Here is a 22897-nt window from a genome sequence, read left to right as displayed (position 1 = left end):
AGAAAGCACACAATTGGTCACATATCTATCTATCCGTAAACATATGAGAACAGGAGAAATCACTTGCAATCTATTGCTTTGAGATTGTATGCAGGCAAAGTCAAGATCAAGATTTTGTTTCAAGTAAACAAAAAGAAAATTGTTACATGTCAAACAACCAATCTGCAGGTATTATTAGAACATAAACAGATTAACTGAACATTGTACAACAAAAATTTCTAACAAAATTCGAGTCAAGAAATAGAACACCACCCCTAATAATATAGATACAGGAAGAGCTGGCAACGCCTTCTGATAGAATGCAAGAAGCATCAGAGTGATGCCAAGACCAGCTATAATAGCTAGATAACAAGCATAAACAGTCATAAAGTCGTACATCGCTGCTCTACCAACCAACACGCTATAGAAGATAAAATCGCCCAAACCAAGCTTGATTGCACCCGACGAACCTAATCCAATACCGTCCATTGGCCAACTTTCACTCTGAACCATTTCTTGTGGAATCAAAGGCGCAGACAACTCAGAATCTCCAGAAACTTGACTCTCTTGAGCAATAACAACCCTTGTCTCATTTTGCCGATCCTCAGAAGATAACAACACTCCTAGACTCGAACTTGCATTTGAACTCTCAGCAGTATCAGGATCAGCACTCCGCCTTCCCTTCCACGATCTCCTCTCAACTACACGCTGCATTGGACCTACATTGTTATTTGTTATAGGCCGAGCCTCATAAACCAAAGCCGGTATCTCTTCATCCCTCGATATTGCGAGTTCAACCAATAACCTCAAAGGTCCACCAGGTAACAAAACAGCAGCAAGATCATACAATGCCATAGCAACCAAAAGTGCCCAAGTAGTCCATTCAGGTAAAAGCGTAAACCAATAAGCAACCAACATCCCAATAACCACCAAATAACTTTGTGTAATCAGTATAGCCATTTTCGACATAAATATGGACATCACCCCGACAACAGCAAAGTTAAACAACAAAACCAAAAATGTAACACAATCAATAGGTACACTAAACTTTTGAACCAAAATAACAGCAATCTCACCACCCATAAAACCCAATACAACAAACGAAGAAAAGCCCATGTAATATTTAAGAAACTTAGTACATCCTATATAGAATAAAAAGACTAGTATGAATGTTATAACTGTAATAACAACCACAAACACTAGTGAATTTAAAAGGGCACCTGTTAATTTATCCCAAAATGTATCTGAAGTGTTTTCATTATATGCTATTGTTGCTATTGATGTGATTGATGATGAAGATGAGTCAGTGTTTAAAATGGTTACAAGAAGTACTACTAAAAACATGCATATTGAAACTGGTGTTATGATTCTCACTATTTCTTCACCAATTGAGTCGAGAATGCTTGTGGGTTTTGGGTTTGGAGACATTGGGTGTTTCAAAGTTTCGAGATTGACGAATTTTGTGGGATTTATGAGGGGAAGTTTTAAGGGGCTGTTTGGATGTTAGAGAGAATGAGTGGCTAGGAAAATGCATTATGGGTGCAAGGGCCAAACGAAAATGTTAAAGTAAAATAATAAATTATTTTTTCGCTAGAAGAAGGGGTCGAACCTCCGACCTTGTGGTTAACAGCCACACGCTCTAGCCAACTGAGCTATTCCAGCTGCATTGTTGGTAGCTCAACAGACGTGAATTTTTATCTCATCTTTTGCGACTATTGCCCAACTCAATATTTGGATGAGGTTGGTTTGCTTTACAAATTTATAATACACACGGGACACGTATTTCTATGCAAATCAATAATTATAACTTTTGACACATCAATGGGTTCAAATAGTAGGTCAAATAAGTGGATCGGTGTAGTATTACTGATTATTTACCCCCAACTCTCCAAACTTAAACTTAACTATTTTTTTTTGCACCTACATATTTGTTGGACCTGTTTAAGTTTATTATTGAAAAATTGACAATTTGACACCCCTGAAAGTCAGTCACTGCTGATGATAGTTTGAGTGTTAGAAGCATAGTTCGTGATTCCGAACGAAACTGTGGAATTCTGTTTGAAATTTCAATTTTTCAAAAAATTAGAATTCTGAATATAGAGTCAAAATATCTAAAATTCCGAAAATCATCTGAAATTCCAAATATAATAGGAGTTGAAATTTAATAAATTTCGATTTTTAAATTTATCGAAATTTTGAGAATTCCGAAATTCCAAACTATGGTTAGAAGACAGTAAACACCAATTACCGTCACTCAAACATTCGGGTTCCCAACACGATCATTGACTCTATATACGAAATTTCGCGTAATACGTCTCGAAAAGTTTCCCATAATATTATTCATCATTGACATTGCTCCTAGATATTAGAAAAAAAAAACACGAAAAAGAAAAAGGAAAAAATTTGATAGATAACAACGTGACGTAGCAAATAGCTTAAAAAAAAAAAAAAAAAAAAAAAAATTGTGGCTAGTAGTAAATAGTAATCAACGGCTAATAATTATCAAACAAAACATAAACGGCCCAGATTGTCCCAAAAATCATTTTCTATAAGTCCACCCCACGTGAATCTCTTCATAAACCCTCACTTAATCTCTGATCTTAGGGTTTATAAGAGAGAGAAAAAGCAGTAGCCATACATTCATTCATTCTGAGGAACTTCTCCACCAAGGTATAAATCTCAAACCCAACTTTTCATTTACTATATTCCAGTTTCTGATCTATAGTAAGCACTAGTTTATAAGTGTTTAGTGATTTCATTTCATGTGTTTATATTATGATTTCATTAAAAAGGTTAGATTTTTTTGTCTGTATGGTTAATTTATAAGTTATATAATAAGGAATGACATGTTATTAGTAAAAAAATTGAGACTTTGGGATGTTGTTATGATAATGTTATTAATCAGTTTGCTGATGTGTTTGAAGGTTCCGTTATGGCGTTTGTTAGTAAACTTGGGAATATACTTAAACAGAGTGTGGGTGTTAGCAAAAATGTCAGTTCTGGCCTCTCTGTGTCAAGCCCATCTATTTTCCAGGCAGTTCGATGCATGTCTTCCAAACTATTTATTGGGGGTGAGTTTTATGTCTTGATCTTAGACATACATGTGTTGATACCGCGTCTTATTTTGTTCTGATTTGTTTCGTGATTGTTACAGGTTTATCATACCAAACAGATGAACAAAGTCTGAGAGAAGCATTTTCTAGCTTTGGTGAAGTATTGGACTGTAAGTCTTATGTGCCTTCACCATGCTTTTCTTTGTATTTTTAAAAAAAAATTACAGAAGTTTGAACCATTGGCATTGGGTGACTTTATGCTGTGTGGGGTAAATAATGGTGCTAGTTGATAAAGAATTGTTTTCTACTTATCTCAATGATTGCTTTATTGATGCTATTTTGTTTACCCTAAAATACCAAGCCTAACCTAGATAAGAGTATGGCGAAGTGGTTTTGGTCTGAAAAATTCTGTTGATTTTAACCATACTCTGTTTATTAAATCTCTTTCTTTCACTTATTTTTCAACATGTGACTGCAAGTTGTACAAGTAACTCAACATTTCTTGCAGCAAGAATTATTATGGATCGTGAGACTGGCAGGTCCAGAGGTTTTGGTTTCATTGAGTTCGCATCTCAGGAGAATGCACAGAGTGCTATACAGGCCATGGACCAACAGGTACTGCTAGTTTTATAGTTCAGTTACATTTGTTGGAGCTAAAAACATTTTTAAAAAGGACAATGTATGCCTTAAGCTGCATGGAACGCACATTTATATACTTTCCGTACCAAACTTCCTTTGCGAGAAAGATTTCCCTAAGAAATGCAGATGTCAGTTTTTGAATACAGGAGATGTATATGTGTTAACTTCTGCAAGCTTATGCCTATGCTGTTTGAATGAAAGCATATTTCTTTTAGTAGCAATCTTGTAGTAACTATGTTCTTTTGCAGTAGGTAATAGAACTGCTTTGGCTGGTATTTTGTCTCTACAATCTCCCTCTTTATTTACATTCTCCTTCTAGTGTCTTCACTGTACGTGCCTTTCTTCTTCTCTTGCTGCCTCTCCAACTGAATTTCAACACATCTAAACATAAATATCAATCAACTTTTTTATACCATTTATAAATTTCTGATATCTAATATAATATTAGTGTGGTATGTACTGATGGGTAAGAAAATTGAGATGAGAACTTTAACAGATTCGAAGCCCATCAGGGAAAGAGTGTTATGACTTTATAACTTCTCACTTAATCCCATTGCTGATTGTAAATGTTTATGACTTTCTAAATCAGTGAATACTATTGCTGATTGTAATTTTTTAATATCTTGATAGGAACTTCATAGCAGAAGGATAAGGGTAAATTTTGCAACCGATCGGTCAGGAGGATTTCGAAGTGGCGGCGGCGATGGTGGATATGGTGGTGGCGGTGGCTATGGTGGTGGTGGTGGATATGGTGGTGGTGGCAACTATGGTGGTGGTGGCTATGGTGGCAGCAGTGGAGGTGGTGGTGGCTATGGTGGCAGCAGTGGAGGTGGTGGCTATGGTGGCAGCGGTGGAGGTGGTGGCTATAATAGTGGAAGCAGTTTTGATGGCGGTGCTACCAGTGGAGGTGGTGTCTATAATAGTGGAAGCAGTTTTGATGGCGGTGCTACCAGTGGTGGTTATGCTAGTGGCAGTGCTTCTGGTTATGGTGGAAGTGGTGGAGAGTTTGGTGTTGCTGCTGGCGGTGCAAGTGGCGGTGGCTATGCTGGAAGCACTGGCTCTGGAGGTTATGGTCAGAATGATGCTTTAGATGATGAGCCTGAGGACTTCGCTGACAAGAGAGGATGAAAAATCTTTTTATATAATGTGCAAAAAAAGACTCGGACGCACATAAGATTTGAATGTTGCACTAAGTAGAGTGAACATAAGTGTGTTGAGGATATTAGTTGGTTGTCGTCCTTTCGATATTAGTTAATGGTTACTCATTATGTTTTGATCTTTCTGTCGGTTTTAATATGAGAATGTTTTGGTTAATTGGTCATATGTTATGATATGTCATTAGTGCCAGATTTGATATCTGAAGATGTCAATGCATGGAGTTCATGTGCTTGATCTGCTAACGGGAACTGTATTTATCAAATTTCAGTAAAAATAAGTTCGGTCTGAAGTAAATTGTTCGAATTTCTGTTCATAGTTAATAATACCACAACCCCCAGGTTAGTTTGTTATGGTTGGAAATTGTAACTTGGAAGTTTCAGATTTCTCAAGTCCTTTTTGTCCGTTTCTTCGGTTGTCTTTGAAGACCTTAATGGAAGGGGCTCAGAAAGACTCTTACGGTTGCCAAGTGGGTTACACTGTATTGCAGGTTTCCTCCCCCTGGGAATGTGGGAAAGCCGTATGAATTTTTTGGACAATTTACAAAAATGAGATCGACATTCATTTTCTTTTAGCAAATAATTCTGTGCGACTCTTATTGCTACGGCTAGTTGCTAGTATGAAGCCGTTAGCTGTATGAAGGGTGCTTGCTAGTTGTACATACTGCGTTGTCAAGTGGTAATAAGCATTTCACTTTGTTAGATAATAGAACTGCGACGGAGACCCTTATTCTAGTTCACTTCAGTCTCTGTTATTCAGTAGCTCTATTATAGAGGCATTTTAGTCATTTAATGTTGTCATTGTGTGGCTGCATCCTTTTAAAATTGCCTAAGCCGTGAAAGAAAAATATATAAAGAAAATAATACTGATAGATCTTCACTCGTAACAAGAAATAATTCGAAATCAGCACATTGTCACCCATAGCATCACACATTTTAGTTATCCAATGTAGTGGATTCCCATTATTCCCAACTTTTTTTTTTTTCCTCTTTAAGGTGAACACTTTCAAAAATTTAGGAAGAGCTTCCTACAGAGTTTACACCAACACATAACTGAATCAGAGACCCTGCAGTAGCATGGTTCAAACTAAAAAAAAGAGGAGCTCGCCTACCCCTACTAGCTAGTGCACGAACAACAAAATTAGAATCTCTAGGAATAAAATGAAAATTACATTCATCCAACAATGAAGTACAAACATAAATATCATGTGCTACTGAGGTGGCTCTCCAAGATAAACTTATTCCAAAATTTCAACTAAAATTTTCCAGTCCGTCAAAATGGTGAGATATCGGATCTGCAAACCCCGAGCCAGGTCTAGTCCTCCTCGGATAGCTTGTGCCTTTTCCCCTTTTGGATCAGAGGTTGTGTCTACTGTGTCCTGCACCAACGAATTGGTAAAATGGTTTGTGGGTAGCACCTAATGTGGTTCACTGAGATTTGAGACCAGCATCAAACAAATAACAAAATGCTTCCATTTCGTGCTTGTTTAAAGCCAATCCCACCTCCACACCGTCTCCATCCCCAGTTTCTCCAAGTGAAAATGCACCCTTTTTCTCCATAGATATCACTTCACTCTTTCTAGGTCTTCCCCATCCAAAATCAGTTTCATAGAAGTTCAGCTTTAGTGTACCAGCAACCATGACACGTTCATTTGACATATCACATATTAAGTTATTCTTGACCCATTTTTCAGCTCCTTTTAAGACTCCAGTTTCCAAGTCCTCAATTGCTTTTCCAATCCCTTCAGCTGCAACTAAAAATCCATCTTCCCCTTTGATCATGTCACATTTCAATGCTGGTGTACAACATATACCAATGCAATTACCAAAATATGCCGTGGGGATCGGATAGTTCAAGCGAGTTCTACATCCTGTTGGGAATGCAATTTGTATGGTCTTTTTTCTCTCATCAATACGCCGCGCTTTAACTAAACATACCATTACGTATGCGCATACTAACACATAAGTCGACGAATAAAACTGTGGTATTTTTTTCTCGCATACAAGACGTACGAGCCATTGGTTGAGCCTGTTGATGTGCGTTCGACTCAATATGAATGTGACTCGAACCATGTCAACTCCATTTGTAGTAATTTCACTAGCCTTGAAAGTTTTGAGGTGCCATTTGAAGTGTCTCAAATCTTTCAGGTAAATACTCTCCAGGCCATCCTTGTCCTTAATTACTGATCGATCGTAGAATGGTGCAAACACGGTGATTTTCTCCGACTCATCAGTGAATTTGCATAGTGAAGACCAAGATCTCATAAACTGCAAGGCAGTGCTTCCATCGGCAACGCCATGGTGTACAGTAAATCCTATACAAAGACCATAGTGTGGAAACAGTGTTACTTGCAGCGCCAACACTTGGGTCATTGAATCTGAGGCTCCCAATCGAGGCACAAGAGGATGAAAAGTATGTCCATCTCGTGCATGATTTGAGACTAGATGGTCATAATCGTCGTGGCATTCTATGACTGCTAAGGATACCGAGTCGCCGTCCATGTACCTGAGGGTGGGCTTGGTGTTTGGTTCTTGTGACCATATGAGATTCCCAGCTAAAGGGTAGAATTGTTGAAGAGTAAGGGAGAGTGACTGTTTCATTAGGGGAAGCACATTGCGAGTGAAATGGTTTTTTGAGTGTGGGAAGTCATAGAACAAAAGGTGTTCAACAGATGGAGTAGTTATCCAAAGTAGATCGAAAAATGTGAGAGGAAGTGTGGTTTGAGTAGTTGTACCTGCTGGAGGTGCTACTCTACACTGCTCAAGGACCTTCACTGTGTGGACTGGAGCCATGAGAAAGAGAGACTGTAAGGCCTAGAAAAAAAGTGAAGTTGTGGACATACCAGTGATACCACTGTACGACTTCTTGTACTATGCTAGAAACTTCCCAGAAACCTCTGATTGAATTGGTTCCTGTAATTATCTTTATTTTATAGAAAAATGTGGGGGGTCGAGTAACAGTGATGGTGTACGTTTTAGGGGCAAAATTGTAATTTCACTTTTAAAAAAAAAAATTGTTTTTTAGAAAGGTATAACAGTAATTTCATTTTTTAAAATTTGTTTTTAAAACAGATTTTCAAAACTGGTGGGCCATTATGTTAGGGGAAAGTTAGACAAACATGGCTATAAGGATAAATTCACTCTTAAATTAATATTTTTGGTCAATTTGTAAGACCTTTTCTATTGAGAAAATACAACACAACACAACACGTGTTTTTACACGTGCACTAGACTAGTGTGAAAAGAAATTTTTGGGCTAGGTGCCAAATAACCAAATTTGGTAAAAAAACTTTTGGGGTGAAGATACCAAAAGAATGGGCTTCAGTGCTCAGCCGACACTTTGTGATTGTGTATGCTATTATAAACACAGTTGAAGGTTTGACGATTTACTTTCTAAATTGAAAGGTACAAATATTTGCATTTGGGTTCCTGATAATTCCATCTCATTTCATATTAAGTCTCAATAGTGGGATCCGGCCAGCATCAAAGAGTCATTAATCTCATTTAAAATATGTTTCCCAATCAATAAAAACAGAAAAAAAAAATCCGAAATGCCTAGTCTTGTGTGATATAAATATCGAGATATTAATTAGGATAGATACCAGTGTAAATATCGACGATATTTGAGAATATATCGCGATATTTCGATGATATAACAAGTTTTTGTTTTAATCATGATATTTTCGGATATAATTGGGATTAATTGGTGGTGCTGGTGGCGAGGGAAGAAAGTGGAGAGTTATTACAAACCGACGAACAAACTCTAATGGAAAGGAATTATGCTATGTTCAAAAACAATATCTCTTCTCTTACTTCCAAGTCTTCTTCTTCTACTCATATTTTCACTTGTTTGCACCTCTTGTAATGGAGTTTCTCAGCAAACTCATCAGTTTGGATTCAAACATGAACAAGGTACAATCTTTTCCGTTTTTAAGAAAAAGGGTCTGCTTATTTTCTCATTTTGGACTTGTTTGCATTGTGCATTGTGTGTTTTAGTGTACTTTTTTGGTTTTTTAAACAGGTTTTATTGATGGGGAAGAGTATGTGATAGTGTGAATTATTTTGAACCGATATCCATGTTGACGTTTTCGCCTAGAAATTATGAGTATCCACTTGTTGTGGATGATAGTGAGAGTGGGTTTTCTGGAGGGGGTGGTGTTGTGAAAGATTCGATGCTTAGTTTGGGACCTCAGATAAGTATATGTTCGGAACTGTACTGGTGGTCTCGTGTGTTTGAATTGGAGTATGGAAGTAATTGTGATGCTACTAAGAATTGTAGTCCTGTTGCTAGTAGCATTGGGGATTTACCTGAATTCATGTCTTTTAGTGAACTTTAGTGTTCCGATGAGCAAAGGTTGAGGTTGTTGATTTGATTTTCCAACACTAGCCATGCTGTGTATAGGGATGCCTTGGCTCCTAGCGCAATGTTAGTTGGTGAAGGACGTTGGAATGGAGATTATAATCCACTTCATATTGTTGCTTGTTGATTCTTAAATTATAGGGACTCTTTGGCCAACGCTTCCGTTGGGGATTGTTTGATCAGGTTGAGTGTGTGGTTCCCTGCTATCATGACTATTACAAACAGGAGTAGTGTTGTGGAGCAAATATGGAGTAACAAAACCTCTAATGAATCAGGTTATTTTGATAAAATTGTGTTCCAGAGTCCTGTGAATAGAATTTATCTGTCTCCAGGTCTGAAGTATGAGTACACCAAGACTGGCGGGGTAGTGAAGTCTTGTGCAAAGAAGACAGCAGCAAAAAAGGGAGTGATATACCCTTCTGGGTATTCATATGACATGAAGTTTGATATGAGAGTAAGAAACAGTAAAGGTGCACAGTCTTGGGGTTATTCAGTACCGCTGTCCATGGGTGACCAGTTTTACAAGCAAGGTGTTCCTATCATCGAATTTGATGCAGTGACACCCGAGTCATCTGTTCAAGTGATTCACTAACACCTGAAGGGCCTTCTGAATTCAGCTATAGCTTAAGCTTGGCACCTGATTACAATGTCGGTGGTGCACCTTTCTAAAAAAAAACCTCCTTGATAAGTACATGTACTGATATTTCTGCAGAAGGCGTCTATAATCCTGAAACTGGAAGCTTGTGTAAACATCAAATCTTCATTCGATGGATTGCGAGATTCAAATCAACATATAGTTCCGGCAGTTAAATTCAAAGAGCTCATCGTATATCAAGGGAACTGTAGAAAGCACAAGAAGGTGGTTGGACCCATTTTACTTTGAGAAACTGCAGTTGTTTGCAGTTTCCTTGTCCACAATTCAAGCTGCGGAATCTGTCTGGAGGGTGGATCTGGAGATCAGTATGGTTCTGATCTCTAATACACTTATCTGCATCTTTGTCGGGTTACAGGTCTTTCATGTGAAGAAGAATCCTGTTTCCATCGATTTCTCTTGTGATGCTTGCCATTCTTACTCTAGGGCAGATGATCCCTTTGGTTTTGAACTTTGAGGCCTTGTTCAAGACAAACCATAACCGGCAAAATATCGTGATGGGTAGTGGTGGATGGCTCGAGGTGAATGAGGTGTTGGTGAGAGTAGTCACAATGGTTGCATTTCTGTTGCAGTTTCGTTTTCTTCAGCTGACATGGTCCTCAAAATTGGGGGATGGAGACCAAAAGGGTTTGTTGCTCGCTGAAAAGAAAGCTCTATTTGTTTTGCTACCATTGTATCTAATTGGTGCTTTTGTAGCTTCGGGGTTGCACTGGTGGATCAATCATAACGAGGCTCCTTGGAAATATGGAAGTATTTCTGTTTACCATGGGCATTCAATTTGGGTGGATCTAAGATAATATGCGGGGTTGCTTCGCGACGGTTTTCTACTGCCTCAAATACTGCTTAATGTATTTTTGAACATAAAATACAAAGCTCTTCGTCCTACATTCTATGTTGGAATAACTTTCATCCACTTGTTGCCTCATGCATACGATCTTTATAGGTCTCACAGATATGCACCTCATCTTGATGCATCATATATCTATGCTAATGGTGGGGATTTTTTCTCGACTGAGTGGGATGTTATTATCCCCTGTGGTGGTCTGCTGTTTGCGACTCTTATCTATTTGCAGCAGAGGTTTAGTGGTTGTTGCATTCTTCCGTCGAAATTTAAACAGTCCACAGATTATGAGAAGGTACCAGTTGCTAGTGGTTAGTTATTGGCTTATTGCACAAGGAAACAGTTTAATAAACTTCACATTGTGTGAAAAAAATGGATTGGCTTTGTATTTATAATTTTGTATACTTCAAAAAGTTGCATGTATGACTACTGAATAAACCATATTTTCTCTTTGGCCTTCTTTGGAGAAGAATGAAATTGTTGTATGACTACTGAGTTCAATAATCTTCACCATTCTTTCGTAGATTTTCATTGGATTTTGTCAAAAACACAAACTTGCTGGAATTATTTTAGTTGATGATAGCATCTTAGGTTTTCTTTGATGGGCGTAACATTTTGTTGTCTTTCTTGCCTTTTCTTAAATTCACTACTAGAATGCTTTTCCACTTTGTTCCAAAGTGTGTAGTGACAACGAAAGGATGTATGTTTTATTTTTCTTTCATTTATGTATTTATTTATTATTATTTTCTGTATTTCCTGTATTTACAGCATAATTTGGATTAAATATTTGTAATACGTAGTCCTATTAACACCTTGTAATATTTCTTTTTTGTTACAACCAGTGTAGTAGTCGGGGATCGGAGGATTCAACAATAGGGGGCTACTAACACTAATTCTCACTTTTTTTTTTTTTTTTTTTTGGAGTGAATAGTTACCACTGTAGTTTTGGGTTTTGAGCAAAAGCCGGGTCACCCAACTCATAGATCCTACAAACGAGTGTAGTAATTTGTGTGACTTTTTAAATATTTGAAATTTTGAATATAACTTTATAACGACATATAATCATCTTAAATATGTACAAAGAAAATATTAAAAGTATGACCACATTCAAAAAAAATATAGATAATTTGTGGATATTTTAGTGATATTTGTTGATATTTTAGTGATATATATATCATGATATATCTATGATATTTGCAGTTAGCAATACCCACACACAGTTGAGGGATATTTTACGATATTTGTTGATATTTATCGATATATCTTAATATATCTACGATATTTGCAGATGCCCCAATGTAATATATCCATACAGAGGGGGATATATCTACGATACATATCCATAAATCAGTGGTTATCATATCCTGATATTTTGTATTATGGTGTGTGCTATTATAAACAACAGTTAAAGGTTTGAGGTTTGACTATTTATTAAATATTTGGATTTTTGTTCCCGATTATTCCGTCTCATTTCATATTAACTCTCAATAGTGGGTTACAATTCACAAAGGTTGGTGGAGGCTCTACAGTCTACACCACTATACTTCATGAGCTATTGGATTATAGAAGGAGCCTCCCCCTCTATGATGTTCCTATAGTTCGGAATTTTGAAATTCCGACAAATCTAAAATTTGAAATTTATTAAATTTCGACTCCTATTATATTTGAAATTTTAAATAATTTCAGAATTTCAAATATTTTGATTTTATATTTGAAATTTCATTTTTTCAAAAAACTAAAATTCCAAGCAAAATTCTAAAATTTCATTCGGAATCACAAACTATAGATGTTCCACTTATAATTTATCCAATTACACAAACAAAATGCGTTCAAATAATTCCTAATGTTTCTCAAAATTGGTAGGTAGTTCCAGTATGCAGAGTCTGCTTCATCTGGAATTGCTTCTACAGCAATTTTGTTATCTCTATCAGCTGTGCATCAGCAGGTGAGGGTTGATTTATCAGTTTGCAGGCCAACTCTGCAGCTAAAAACTCTGCTTGCTGAACATTACAAACTTCAAATTTTGTGAAGGCGGATGCGAGAGTATCTCCCTCAGCATCTTTAAGATAACTCCAGCTGATGCTCGTAAATTTGACTTGTCACCTGTCAAATGCAGCATCAAGAAAGAATATGGGCCATTTGCAGCATCAAATATTTATTATAGTTTCTGACATGATTTTAAGCCTCTTTATAGCTACCACTGAAATTTTCGATGTGACCACACAGCCTAAATTTAACGTGAGAACGAAAATCAACGTTATAATACTCTTAAAAAAAAAAAAAAAAAAAAACGTCTTATTTTTTTTTTAGCATGTTTTCAGTGCGCAGATAATATTGGGCCTTTGGATTAGTACTTTGCCATTAAATACACACGCATCCCTTGGTCTGAGTAGCTGAGATATAATGGCGCACCATACATCTCACGCACCATAGATTTAGTCTTTTTTTATATACTAGTATTTGCCAGTAAGGCACAAACATTGGAAGAGTTGAGTTAGGCGACCGCCTAAGAGCATCTTTAGGAGAGCAACTAAAAAAACACCAAGCAACTTTAGGAGCAACATCAAAAAAACACCAAGCAACGACGCGGTTTTGCCAAAACCGCGCGGTGTTCTCAAAGCCGCGTGCTACTATTATATAATCAGGACCAAAGTCGCGCGGTTCAATAACTTTCAACTCTTTTCTCAATTATAAACCCTCTCCTTAGTTAAAAAAAAAAAAAAAAAAACCTACCTAAACTTTTGAAATTTTATATGGATCTTTTTGAACCTTTCAACGGTGATGATTGGCAGTACACAAATGACATTAGCGATGAGGGAGAAGAATCCAAGGAAGTACAATACGGTGGGGGAGAAGAACCCGAGGATGTCGCGCTGACTGATAGATATCTCTATGTACTAGAGTATCAGATGAACGACTTTGATTGACAATTTGCACCTGGAGAAGCACTTGATATGGAAGTTGTGTCTTCTACACGTGACCCAAAACACGTGTCTTGCGCAGTGACTAATACTAAGGTAATTAATTAGTTTTGATTAAATATTTTGAATATTAATTAGTTGAGTTGGACCAATTAATTATTTATCTTATACGCACATTTTTTTTTTTTTATAATATAAAGATGTTATTGAAACCGAAGTTAGATCGGCTTTACTTAGTGTTAGAGAGTGGTGGAAGGTTATTAGGAGTTTGAATGAGTTTGTACATATTAGAGATAGTATTTTGTATACCTAAACTGGTCATAACTTTAGTAGAAGATGGTGGAGTAGAACTCATACATTTCATTTCCCTTTGCGGCGGAATTAAGGTTCACACCACTAGACTTCATTATGATTTCGGGTTCGAGTATCGGTATAGGCCAACCGATACATTTTCATACAAATTATGAGAATATGGATAGTATGCTTATGAAGTTTTCCTCGTTTGGGTGCGGATGCTTTATGATTCTTCCGGGATTAAGCTATCTCATATTAAGACTACATATATGGAACCCTCTTGCATCTTGATACACGAACGAAGTTAGCTTTGATCGCTCTAGGGCAAAGTGGTGGTGTTGATCGGTATGTTAAGGCTTTTTGATGTTTTTATTGGGCATGTTTTGTTTCCCAATGGTCATTCTCTGCGACGATTGGGATATTATGCTTATGTATCGATTTGCATACTATGAGAGATTATGACTGGGTAGCTCAAGATATGCCACATTGATATCGGCGTTAGATAAAGCTTCTTTGACATTCGAAGTAGAAGTCCCTCGATTGCGGGATTCACGAGACTTTTAGAGATTTGGTTTTATGAGTACTTTCGATGTCTTTGTCCTAACATAGACATGATTCTTCGATACTAAGCCCTAGATTTGCTAGTTGGTCGGGGCCTCACTTGACTCGTAACATAGGGCAGATTAGGAATAATATATGTATGGCTCGTGCTCAGATTGATATTAGATCATTGTCATCTATTGAGTGGAGACCTTGGCGTTTGTGTCACACCCCGAATTTCGATAGAATTAGGAAAAACATTATTTGTCCCTGACTCTTCGATCTCCGAGGTGTGACGCACTCTCAACTCCCAAAAAACCCATAAACAGTTTAAATATGCGGATAATAAAAACCAATAAAAATTTTAACTTAAACAAAAGTCTTCTTCATGACAAAGATTCACAAATAAGATTAGGTTACAACTCTCCTTTCAATAACTCTTTAATAAAATTTACAAATGAAAATACAAAACATTGTTGCAGAGAATTTATATCACCTCGAGGGAAAACAAAACAAATCGAAAATGCAACGTGACCCAACCTTCTTCAACAGGTCAAAACTTATCAACTATGTTCATTGAATGAACACACCGGATAAACAAACATGCAAATTCAAGATTATAAACAATCTTTGAGTAGTCCTAAAATACAACATATAATATACATATATATACACCATCCATACTGGAGTTATAGTTTTAACTTTCAACGACTAATACAACATCTTTAAATACAATAATACAAAGGCGGTGTAGTTCCTCCAATCGGGCCTTTAACTTATTAACCACACAACAAACTATGCATCATAAATAAGGCATGTAGTTCCTCCATCGAGGCTTCTTTAGGTTTGAACTAAACCAATAACCAACCAATCTTATTACCATAATTATATTATTTCGGGCTTTCTTTGGAGTGTCCCTAAAATCACGTCAGATCATGTCTTACCTAGTTTGCTGGCTAGAAATAGAACCCACGCCATGAACATGTACATCTACATGCCTCCCCTTATATAATGTTGTGTAACCACCACCCCGGCGGGATTTTACACCGGAGTAAATCCTCACACGGAAGCCATTATATAAGTAAGAATGCCCTTATTGATAAAATATCGGGTCTCGCTCCAATATTTGCGAACGGAATAATCGCCTAATTATTATTCACGATTGCCCAACACATGGGTCAATCAACATCTCATATATATACAACATCTTATATATCAACATCTTATATATTTCTACTATTGATTTCACGATTAGCCAACACATGGGTCAATCAACATCTCATATATATACAACATCTTATATATCAACATCTTATATATCAAGCCACTATTCGATTACGATTGCCCAACGCGATGGGTCAATCAACATCTCATATATATACAACATCTTATATATCAACATCTTATATATCAAGCCACTATTATTTAACGATTGCCCAACGATGTCAATCAACATCTCATATATATACAACATCTTATATATCAACATCTTATATATTAAATACCTTTACGTATGCATCACATGAGTTATGATAGTCGGGTTTAGGATTTTAGTTCTTAATTTATTCAAAGGTCATCATCCATCTGACTCATAATAATTCAACTATATCACGCTTGGTCAATTACCTTATCAATTAAGCCACACTATTTAGAAATATCTCAATTATATCTCGTAACCACTTTTATTATTTTCACGCAATATATTATTGCTTTTGCCACAAACCGGTGGGAAAATATCCACACATATTATACTTACCTTGTTTAGCATCTCACATATAAAATAATAAAGCTTTTATACATCTATGTCTCCAAAACTATTGCAGATTCAATATATATATCCCAACATATTACGTGATCACAATATCAACGTCAAATCTTAATGGGATAATGACAACCAAATTTATATCGAACTTTCCAATTTCAACATTTGATTTGTCCATATAATTTACAACATAAAATGTAACACAATTAAACAAATCTACGGTCCATAATCAAAGCTCAATATATATATATATATATATATATATATTTTTACACTACTTCACGTCAAATCATAATTAGATAATGACAAACAACGTTATATAATGTTCGACAATATTTTATTATTATATTTGTCCATATTCTTAAATATGTGAAAAACGGGAAAAAGTCAACATTCCAAAGTCAAAGGTTAACGGTCAAAGTCAACAGTCAACGGTCAAAGGTCAACAATCAAGATCAACAGGTCATGGTCAAAGTCAAACTGTCCTGGTCAAAGTCAACATGTCATGGTCAAAGTCAACAGTCGGCGGTCAAAGGTCAACAATCAAAGTCAACAAGTCATGGATGTCAAAGTTTCAAATATTCGTTTCCATGTTTGATAGGCCCAGGTCGTAAGTTTTGGTTCGTGGGCTAAGGTCAAAGCAGTCGTGGCTCATGTCATGCCCCCAAACCTTAACCCGAAAGTCTAAACATTGGAGAACCCATATAGATCTATTTTAAGTCCTATTGACCTCCCCAAAGAATATTAAACGGGCCCAAAAACTTATACTGAACTGGCCCAAAACATAATTGGAGAAGGCCCAAACAAAACTTAATTAAACTGATCCAAAAATACCAATGGGTTCGGCCCAAAATTAAAATGAAACCGGCCCAATCAAAACCAAAAGAAACTGGCCCAAACAAACACTTAAACATTTCGACCCAACAACTTAAAATAGAATCCGGGCCCAAACAAAACAATCTAAACCGGCCCAAAACAATCTAAACTAACAAAGGCCCAACAAAAAGGCCCAACTAAGATGAACAGTGTCATCTTCTTCCTCCAGCAGCTCCACCACCAGCAGCTCACGCGCCGCCACCATCTCACCTCTCCATCAAGTCGGTTCGACTCCTTATGAAAAATCAAAGAACTCTCATAAAACCAAAACTCGATTTACTCACATCACTCACTTTCCCCAACTGGATCTACAATTTCGGACCGCCATTAATGGCTTGTTTGAAGCTCCACTCGACAGCCCCATATACATCCCCACACTCACACTTTAACAAAACAATCAACACAACCATCAACAAAACAGTTCAACACAAAAATAAAAACAAAAATCAATCCTTCAGTAACACAGTAATGGACGTTCGGCGCCATTGACGCCTGTTCAAGGCTCCCAACAGCCCAACCACCGTACTCCAACCCCCAACAAACCTCAACAACCAACATCAAAACAAACAACAAACAAAAACGATTTCGGAAACAAAAACGATTTCGGAGCTCGCGCCGCCATTGATGAACAGTGCGAGCTTTACAGCCACACCCAATATCCATCCTGACATTCTAACCACCGATTTCAACCAACCCATCCCCATCACAGTTTAACAGTCACGCATACGGACAGAGGAGCCGCCATTGACGCTCCTCGAAGCTTTGCTCTCCAAAGCTTAACAGTTTACCCAATTTAACACAGTTTCGACAGTTAAATTCAAATCCGAAATTCAATAAAGTTTAATCAAACAGATGACCCGAATTCCAATACCACGGATAATGAACAGTATCAATACACAGAAAACCATAAATTCGGTGAAATAAAGATTGATGTGTTTATATCTTTGGGTCCAAACTTTGATTGCCCCCAAAACCGTTTTTTGATCCCGAAATTAACTAATTTAATTTTTAAAAATAAATAATTTAATTAATTTATTAAATAAAAATACGTGATTTAAAAATCACGAGATTCTGGTTGTCTACTACCTTTGACGATCCGGTTATGCAATCATGCTTGTGTGTTGTCACGTCCGCGAGTTGTTTTGCCACATGTATTTGTCGGGTTTGATCGTGGCGACGGATGTTGGAGGCGGATGATTTGGGCGTTATGGAGTTCCATGTGTGCCCCATGCCGGATGTTAGTGGGATGCGAAGTTTTGGGGTAGAACTCATATTATATTCATGAAGTTCATGCTAGTTGTGGTCCTTGGCGGATCATCTTCTTTTTGTTGTTGAAAGCCGATGGCGATCGATTATTATAGATGGTGGAACCGTGTAATGCCAGTGGGTCCGTTGTTGCCTCCTCGTTGGTCGGGGGAAGAACTTCGAGTTTGTGGGCTGGAAGGGATGAGGCGTGAAGCTACGTATTCCTCATCCGCCACAACCTTTTTACAACCCACAATCTCTCGAATGCATATCATCCGGCTCGTGGTTGTGCGCGGTAATCCTCGGATGTTTACCGTGTGTGGACGATGGGGAGCCTACTTATATTTCCATTCCGAGGTGCCTCATGCTCGTTTCTCGAAGTTAGAGCCACATATTGATCAAGATACCATGGTGAGTTTAATTGTTTTATTTATCTTCTTCATTATATATATAATATGTACTCACGCTTTGTATTTTCTTGGATTTTTATCTTTGAGGTTCTAGAAAGATATGAGAACCAAGTTCTTATGTTTGATGGGATGAGGACTGCCTCGTATCATTATAGCCAAGAAAGAGAGGAGGCATATTCTCGGACATATCGGCAATCTCGATTGTCGTATATGTGAGACTTCGGAAAAGCGTATGAGAATATGCAAGTGTACACGCAGCAACATCGAGGGGATATGAGGAACTTGGTGAAGTAGTTAACCTCCGTCTTGACGAGAAGATCATGATTCTCGATTAGGAACTTAGAGGAGCGAGGTTGAACGCCCAAATAGAGAGGAGAGGGATCGAGTGGTAAGGGGAGTAAGAAGAGAGCTAAATAAATTTGATGTAATATGATAGGTTTTGGATTATTTTGGATATTATATGATTATATCATAATCATAGATTTTGATCTGCATAATCATAATCATAGGTTTTAATTTCTTTAATTTTTTCGATTTTGAATTACAATTCTTAATTTCTTCAATTGCACAATTGTTAATTTCTTAACTTCTATGCACAACTCATAATTTTTCAAGTTCTATACACCACAGTTCTAATTTTCAGAAAAAACACACGCGGTTTTGGCAAAACCGCACCCATTGAAGCCCAAGCCCACGCGGTTTTGCCAAAACCGCGCCATAGAAGCCCATTTAGCAGCAAGCCCAAGCCACGCGTTTTGCCAAAACCGCGCGGTGTTTCTCAAACCGCGTAAGTGATTTGATACAACATCAAACCTGGAACCAAATCTTGGTAGATTTGCTGTTTGGTTTGGTGTTTTTTTGGTATTTTCATCAACATGTAGTTCTCCTGAAGTTGAAAAAACACCAAATTCTTGATGCTAGGTTGATGTTTGGTGTTTTGATGTTAGGTTGATATCACTGCTAAAGATGCTCTAAGGCCTCAAATTTAGAAGGCCTCATATTTTCTAATTTATCCACATATTTGTTTATTATTACTTAATTTTATAAAGAAAAAAACACCAAAAAAGAATATGATAGTCAATGTCCATTTGTTTACAAATGGGTTTTCTATCAACTCCACTAGATTTCGGAGTGAATTAATGTGGAGTGTATACAATCGAATAGTCCACTGCACAAATGACATCTTGATGTATTAATATGAATCCAATAGCTACAAGCGCATAGTAATTTAAGTTTTTGTAGGAGTGCTCATTTAATCAAATTGTTTCATTGGAAGAATAAAAACAAATGGGAAATCTCACGTTTAGTAAAAGAATCTCCACATTCTATATATTTTCTTCTCTCTCTTAATTAAACTGTCTTAATTAAAGAACTTGTCATTACACTTCTAATTTAAATCTTTCTCTCTCACTTGTTCTATTTCACCAATTTCAAGTTTACCCATTTGTCAATTTCACTTTTGAGTTCTAAACAGTTAATCATCAATTCATCATCTAATACTCACAGTTTTTGTGATTTTTTTTTTTATTTCAATATAAATCTATTATTTTATTTATTTATATATAGTTTTGATGTTTATTTGGTTACGTTCTTGTTGTTTTTTCGTTTGATTTGAGTCATGATATTAGATTTTCGCTCTTAATTTATAATAAAATTGTGAATATATAGTGAATTTTTTTGGTGATTATAGATGGCATAAGAAATAAAGGTCTTGCCTAAGGCCACATTTTGGCTTGAGCCAGCCCTAGGCACGATATCTTGGCGTCTTTCGCCTCAGCCCGACGCGATGTCATCTATCAAGACAAAACTTGGCGCCCGCCACCACGCGCATCTGCCCCCGTACGGCACACCGTACAACACAGATATGCTCGCCTTCGGCGCCCCTAACGTGTCCCCCCTCCCACCCCTATTTTTTTTAAAAATTAGCTCATACTCATGTTTCCAGAGCCCAACAACCCATAAAAATTCAACCCAAAAACAGTCCAAGCCTTTTTTGGGTGGGGTGGGTGAGGTGAGAAAAACTTTTAAACTCACTCCAAAAAAATTTGTTAACTCACCCCTGAAAAACATTTTAGTGACTATAGTTAGGGGGGTGACACAACCACGTATCACCTTAGAGCATTCCCAATGCAAGTCAATTTTTGCCCCCTCTTATCACCTCCATGTAGGCAATTTTCCCCCCTCTTATCACCATTTTGGTGAAAAGCAAGGTGAAGTTGCGCAATGCAAAGGTGAAAAAAATTCTCATACATAATGTTAGATTCCGTCTGGACGTAAAAATCGAAAAAATGCTCCGGACGGAATGAAACATCCCATCTGAAATTTAAAAAAAAACCGAAAAATCATGCGAGATGGAATGAAACATTCCGTTCGAAAAAAAAACCCATTTTTTAAAAAAAAAAACACACACACACGAGACGGAATCCAATATCCCGTCCGAAGTTCACGAGTCAGCCACTATCTTGGTTGAAGGTTTCACCCTGGGAATGACTTGGGAAAATAGTCACCATCTTTTTCGCCTCTGCATTGGGCACTGGTTTTGAACCAAAAAGAGGTAAAAATTTTCGCATCCCCCTCTTTTTCACCTGCATTGGGAATGCTCTTATGAGGTGGAATTTGTCAACCCATTCCATCCTTCTTTGTTATATAGATATATTATATTATATATAACCCTTATATATCTAATCTAACACCTATAAAAAAAAAATTGCTCCACCTACATTCCATTTTTGTCTGGGGACATTTTGAATCTCAAATTTGGGTCGGGTTAGTCTAAGCCCGATGGACTAAAACCCGATTTTTATTGGTCTTGAGCTAATATGTTAGATCTATAGTCCGAGCTTGGTTTTGTAAAATCAAAACCCCGACTCGGTTTTGGATTAGACTCGGGTTAGAATATCAAAAAACCGAAAAACCCGAGCTTGTGTGCATATAATATGTACAATATATTTCATTCTTTCGATTTTTGTAAAAAATAAGGTCGAGAGTCTCTATTTTAGAGAAAATAATGTAATCAACAAAGTTAGTTTTCCTTTCAAACAATCAAATCTTTTTATTTCATTAGAAGATTTCAATTTTAGTGTTTTTTATCTCATAATTAAAAAAAAAAAATCCAAAACGTTTGACCAATCCGACATAACCCAACCCAACCCAACCCGAATTGGTCGAGCTAGGACTTGGGTTGAAAATTTAAAAACCAACTAGGACTTGGTCACGAGCTCGGGTTAAAATATTTGAAACTCGAGTTAGACTCGGGTTATGCCTCAACCCGACCTAACCCGCCCAAGTTCCACCCTACTTCAAATTACATCGTCACAATAAAACACTATCATTAAATAGATTTTCTCATCATTAAATATCACATGAACAAGGGTAAAATGGTAGCTTTAAATATTTTATCCTACCTACATTAATATCCATTCTCCCAGGATGCTCATAGTGAGCCACATCAGCAAAATTTTCAAAAAAGTCTTCACTTAACAAATAATTAGTTGGTTGATTACCAAATTAACCTTATTATTGGTGTGTATAGTAATTTATAAAAGAAGCTTTTGGTCTTTTCAATTGTGTCTAAAATGAAAAAGTAAACACACACATGATTTTCCTATTTGCCGTTAGAAATACAAAACCCAATAAACACAATAAAAACGATGAATGCAAAAGTACATCTTCCCTCTTCATCCTCACTAATTGATGATGATTACAAGTAATCCAAGCAAAAAGTCTTATAGTAGCCCTCCGGAAAAGAGTGATTGAGAGGGATAATTCTACCTTGAAAATTAAATACTAAATACTGATGTTTGTATATATATATATATATTTTTTTTTTCTTTTTTCTTTTTTTTTTGGGTTCAAAAAAAAAGAAAAAAAAATAATAAAAAAAAATAAATAAATATATTAATATGAAATTATAATGTATGAGATGTTAAGATGTTTTTATCTTCTAAGGATTACTTGGAAGAACCAACATTATACAAAGAGCGAATTGAAAGAAGTACTTTGACTGGTCATTGTTACTTTTTGTTGTTAAGAAGGATACGAATATCAGAAATATATTCACGGTTATCATCTCATCATCACCGTCCTCAACTAAAGCATTTTTTTCTCACATAAATTGATGACATTATTTGTGAATCTCATTCTACATCAACCTATCCATTACAGTATGCAT

The 22897-nt window shown here is 36.7% G+C and overlaps 2 protein-coding genes, 1 non-coding gene and 2 pseudogenes across 6 annotated transcripts; 2 read left to right on the top strand and 3 right to left on the bottom strand.

Annotated features, from left to right (window-relative positions):
- Window positions 1-149: 149 nt before the first annotated feature.
- On the bottom strand, window positions 150-1521 carry PS2 (Presenilin-2). Its single transcript, XM_086589245.1, has one exon. It carries the CDS (start codon window positions 1405-1407, stop codon window positions 175-177), a length of 1233 nt encoding a protein of 410 aa, XP_086445371.1. The 5' UTR covers window positions 1408-1521; the 3' UTR covers window positions 150-174.
- A 46-nt stretch (window positions 1522-1567) lies between these two features.
- Window positions 1568-1641, bottom strand: TRNAN-GUU (transfer RNA asparagine (anticodon GUU)). Its single transcript has one exon. It is a non-coding gene; the product is annotated as a tRNA-Asn (tRNA).
- Window positions 1642-2317: 676 nt separating this feature from the next.
- On the top strand, window positions 2318-4985 carry GR-RBP3 (glycine-rich RNA-binding protein 3). Of its 3 annotated transcripts, none has more exons than XM_086589277.1 (6): window positions 2511-2649; window positions 2904-3050; window positions 3134-3202; window positions 3541-3647; window positions 4302-4500; window positions 4579-4985. In XM_086589277.1, exons 2-6 carry the CDS (start codon window positions 2912-2914, stop codon window positions 4797-4799), a joined length of 735 nt encoding a protein of 244 aa, XP_086445403.1. In that variant the 5' UTR covers window positions 2511-2649; window positions 2904-2911; the 3' UTR covers window positions 4800-4985. The 3 variants fall into 3 exon arrangements, with proteins under 3 accessions (XP_086445387.1, XP_086445403.1, XP_086445397.1); XM_086589271.1 differs by having other exon boundaries at window positions 4302-4527; XM_086589261.1 differs by having other exon boundaries at window positions 2318-2649; window positions 4302-4985.
- A 995-nt stretch (window positions 4986-5980) lies between these two features.
- LOC147521900 (malonyl-coenzyme A:anthocyanin 3-O-glucoside-6''-O-malonyltransferase pseudogene) lies at window positions 5981-7768 on the bottom strand (annotated as a pseudogene). Its single transcript, XR_015194655.1, has one exon. The product of XR_015194655.1 is annotated as a malonyl-coenzyme A:anthocyanin 3-O-glucoside-6''-O-malonyltransferase pseudogene (transcript).
- Window positions 7769-9315: 1547 nt separating this feature from the next.
- Window positions 9316-11138, top strand: LOC147521899 (uncharacterized; annotated as a pseudogene).
- Window positions 11139-22897: the final 11759 nt, after the last annotated feature.

The sequence above is a fragment of the Coptis chinensis genome, chromosome 1 (assembly GCF_015680905.1).
Source record: "Coptis chinensis isolate HL-2020 chromosome 1, ASM1568090v1, whole genome shotgun sequence".
In the NCBI taxonomy this organism is placed as follows: Eukaryota; Viridiplantae; Streptophyta; class Magnoliopsida; order Ranunculales; family Ranunculaceae; genus Coptis; species Coptis chinensis.
The sequence above is the reverse complement of the archived record's forward strand: the minus strand, read 5'-3'. Positions and strand labels throughout refer to the sequence as shown.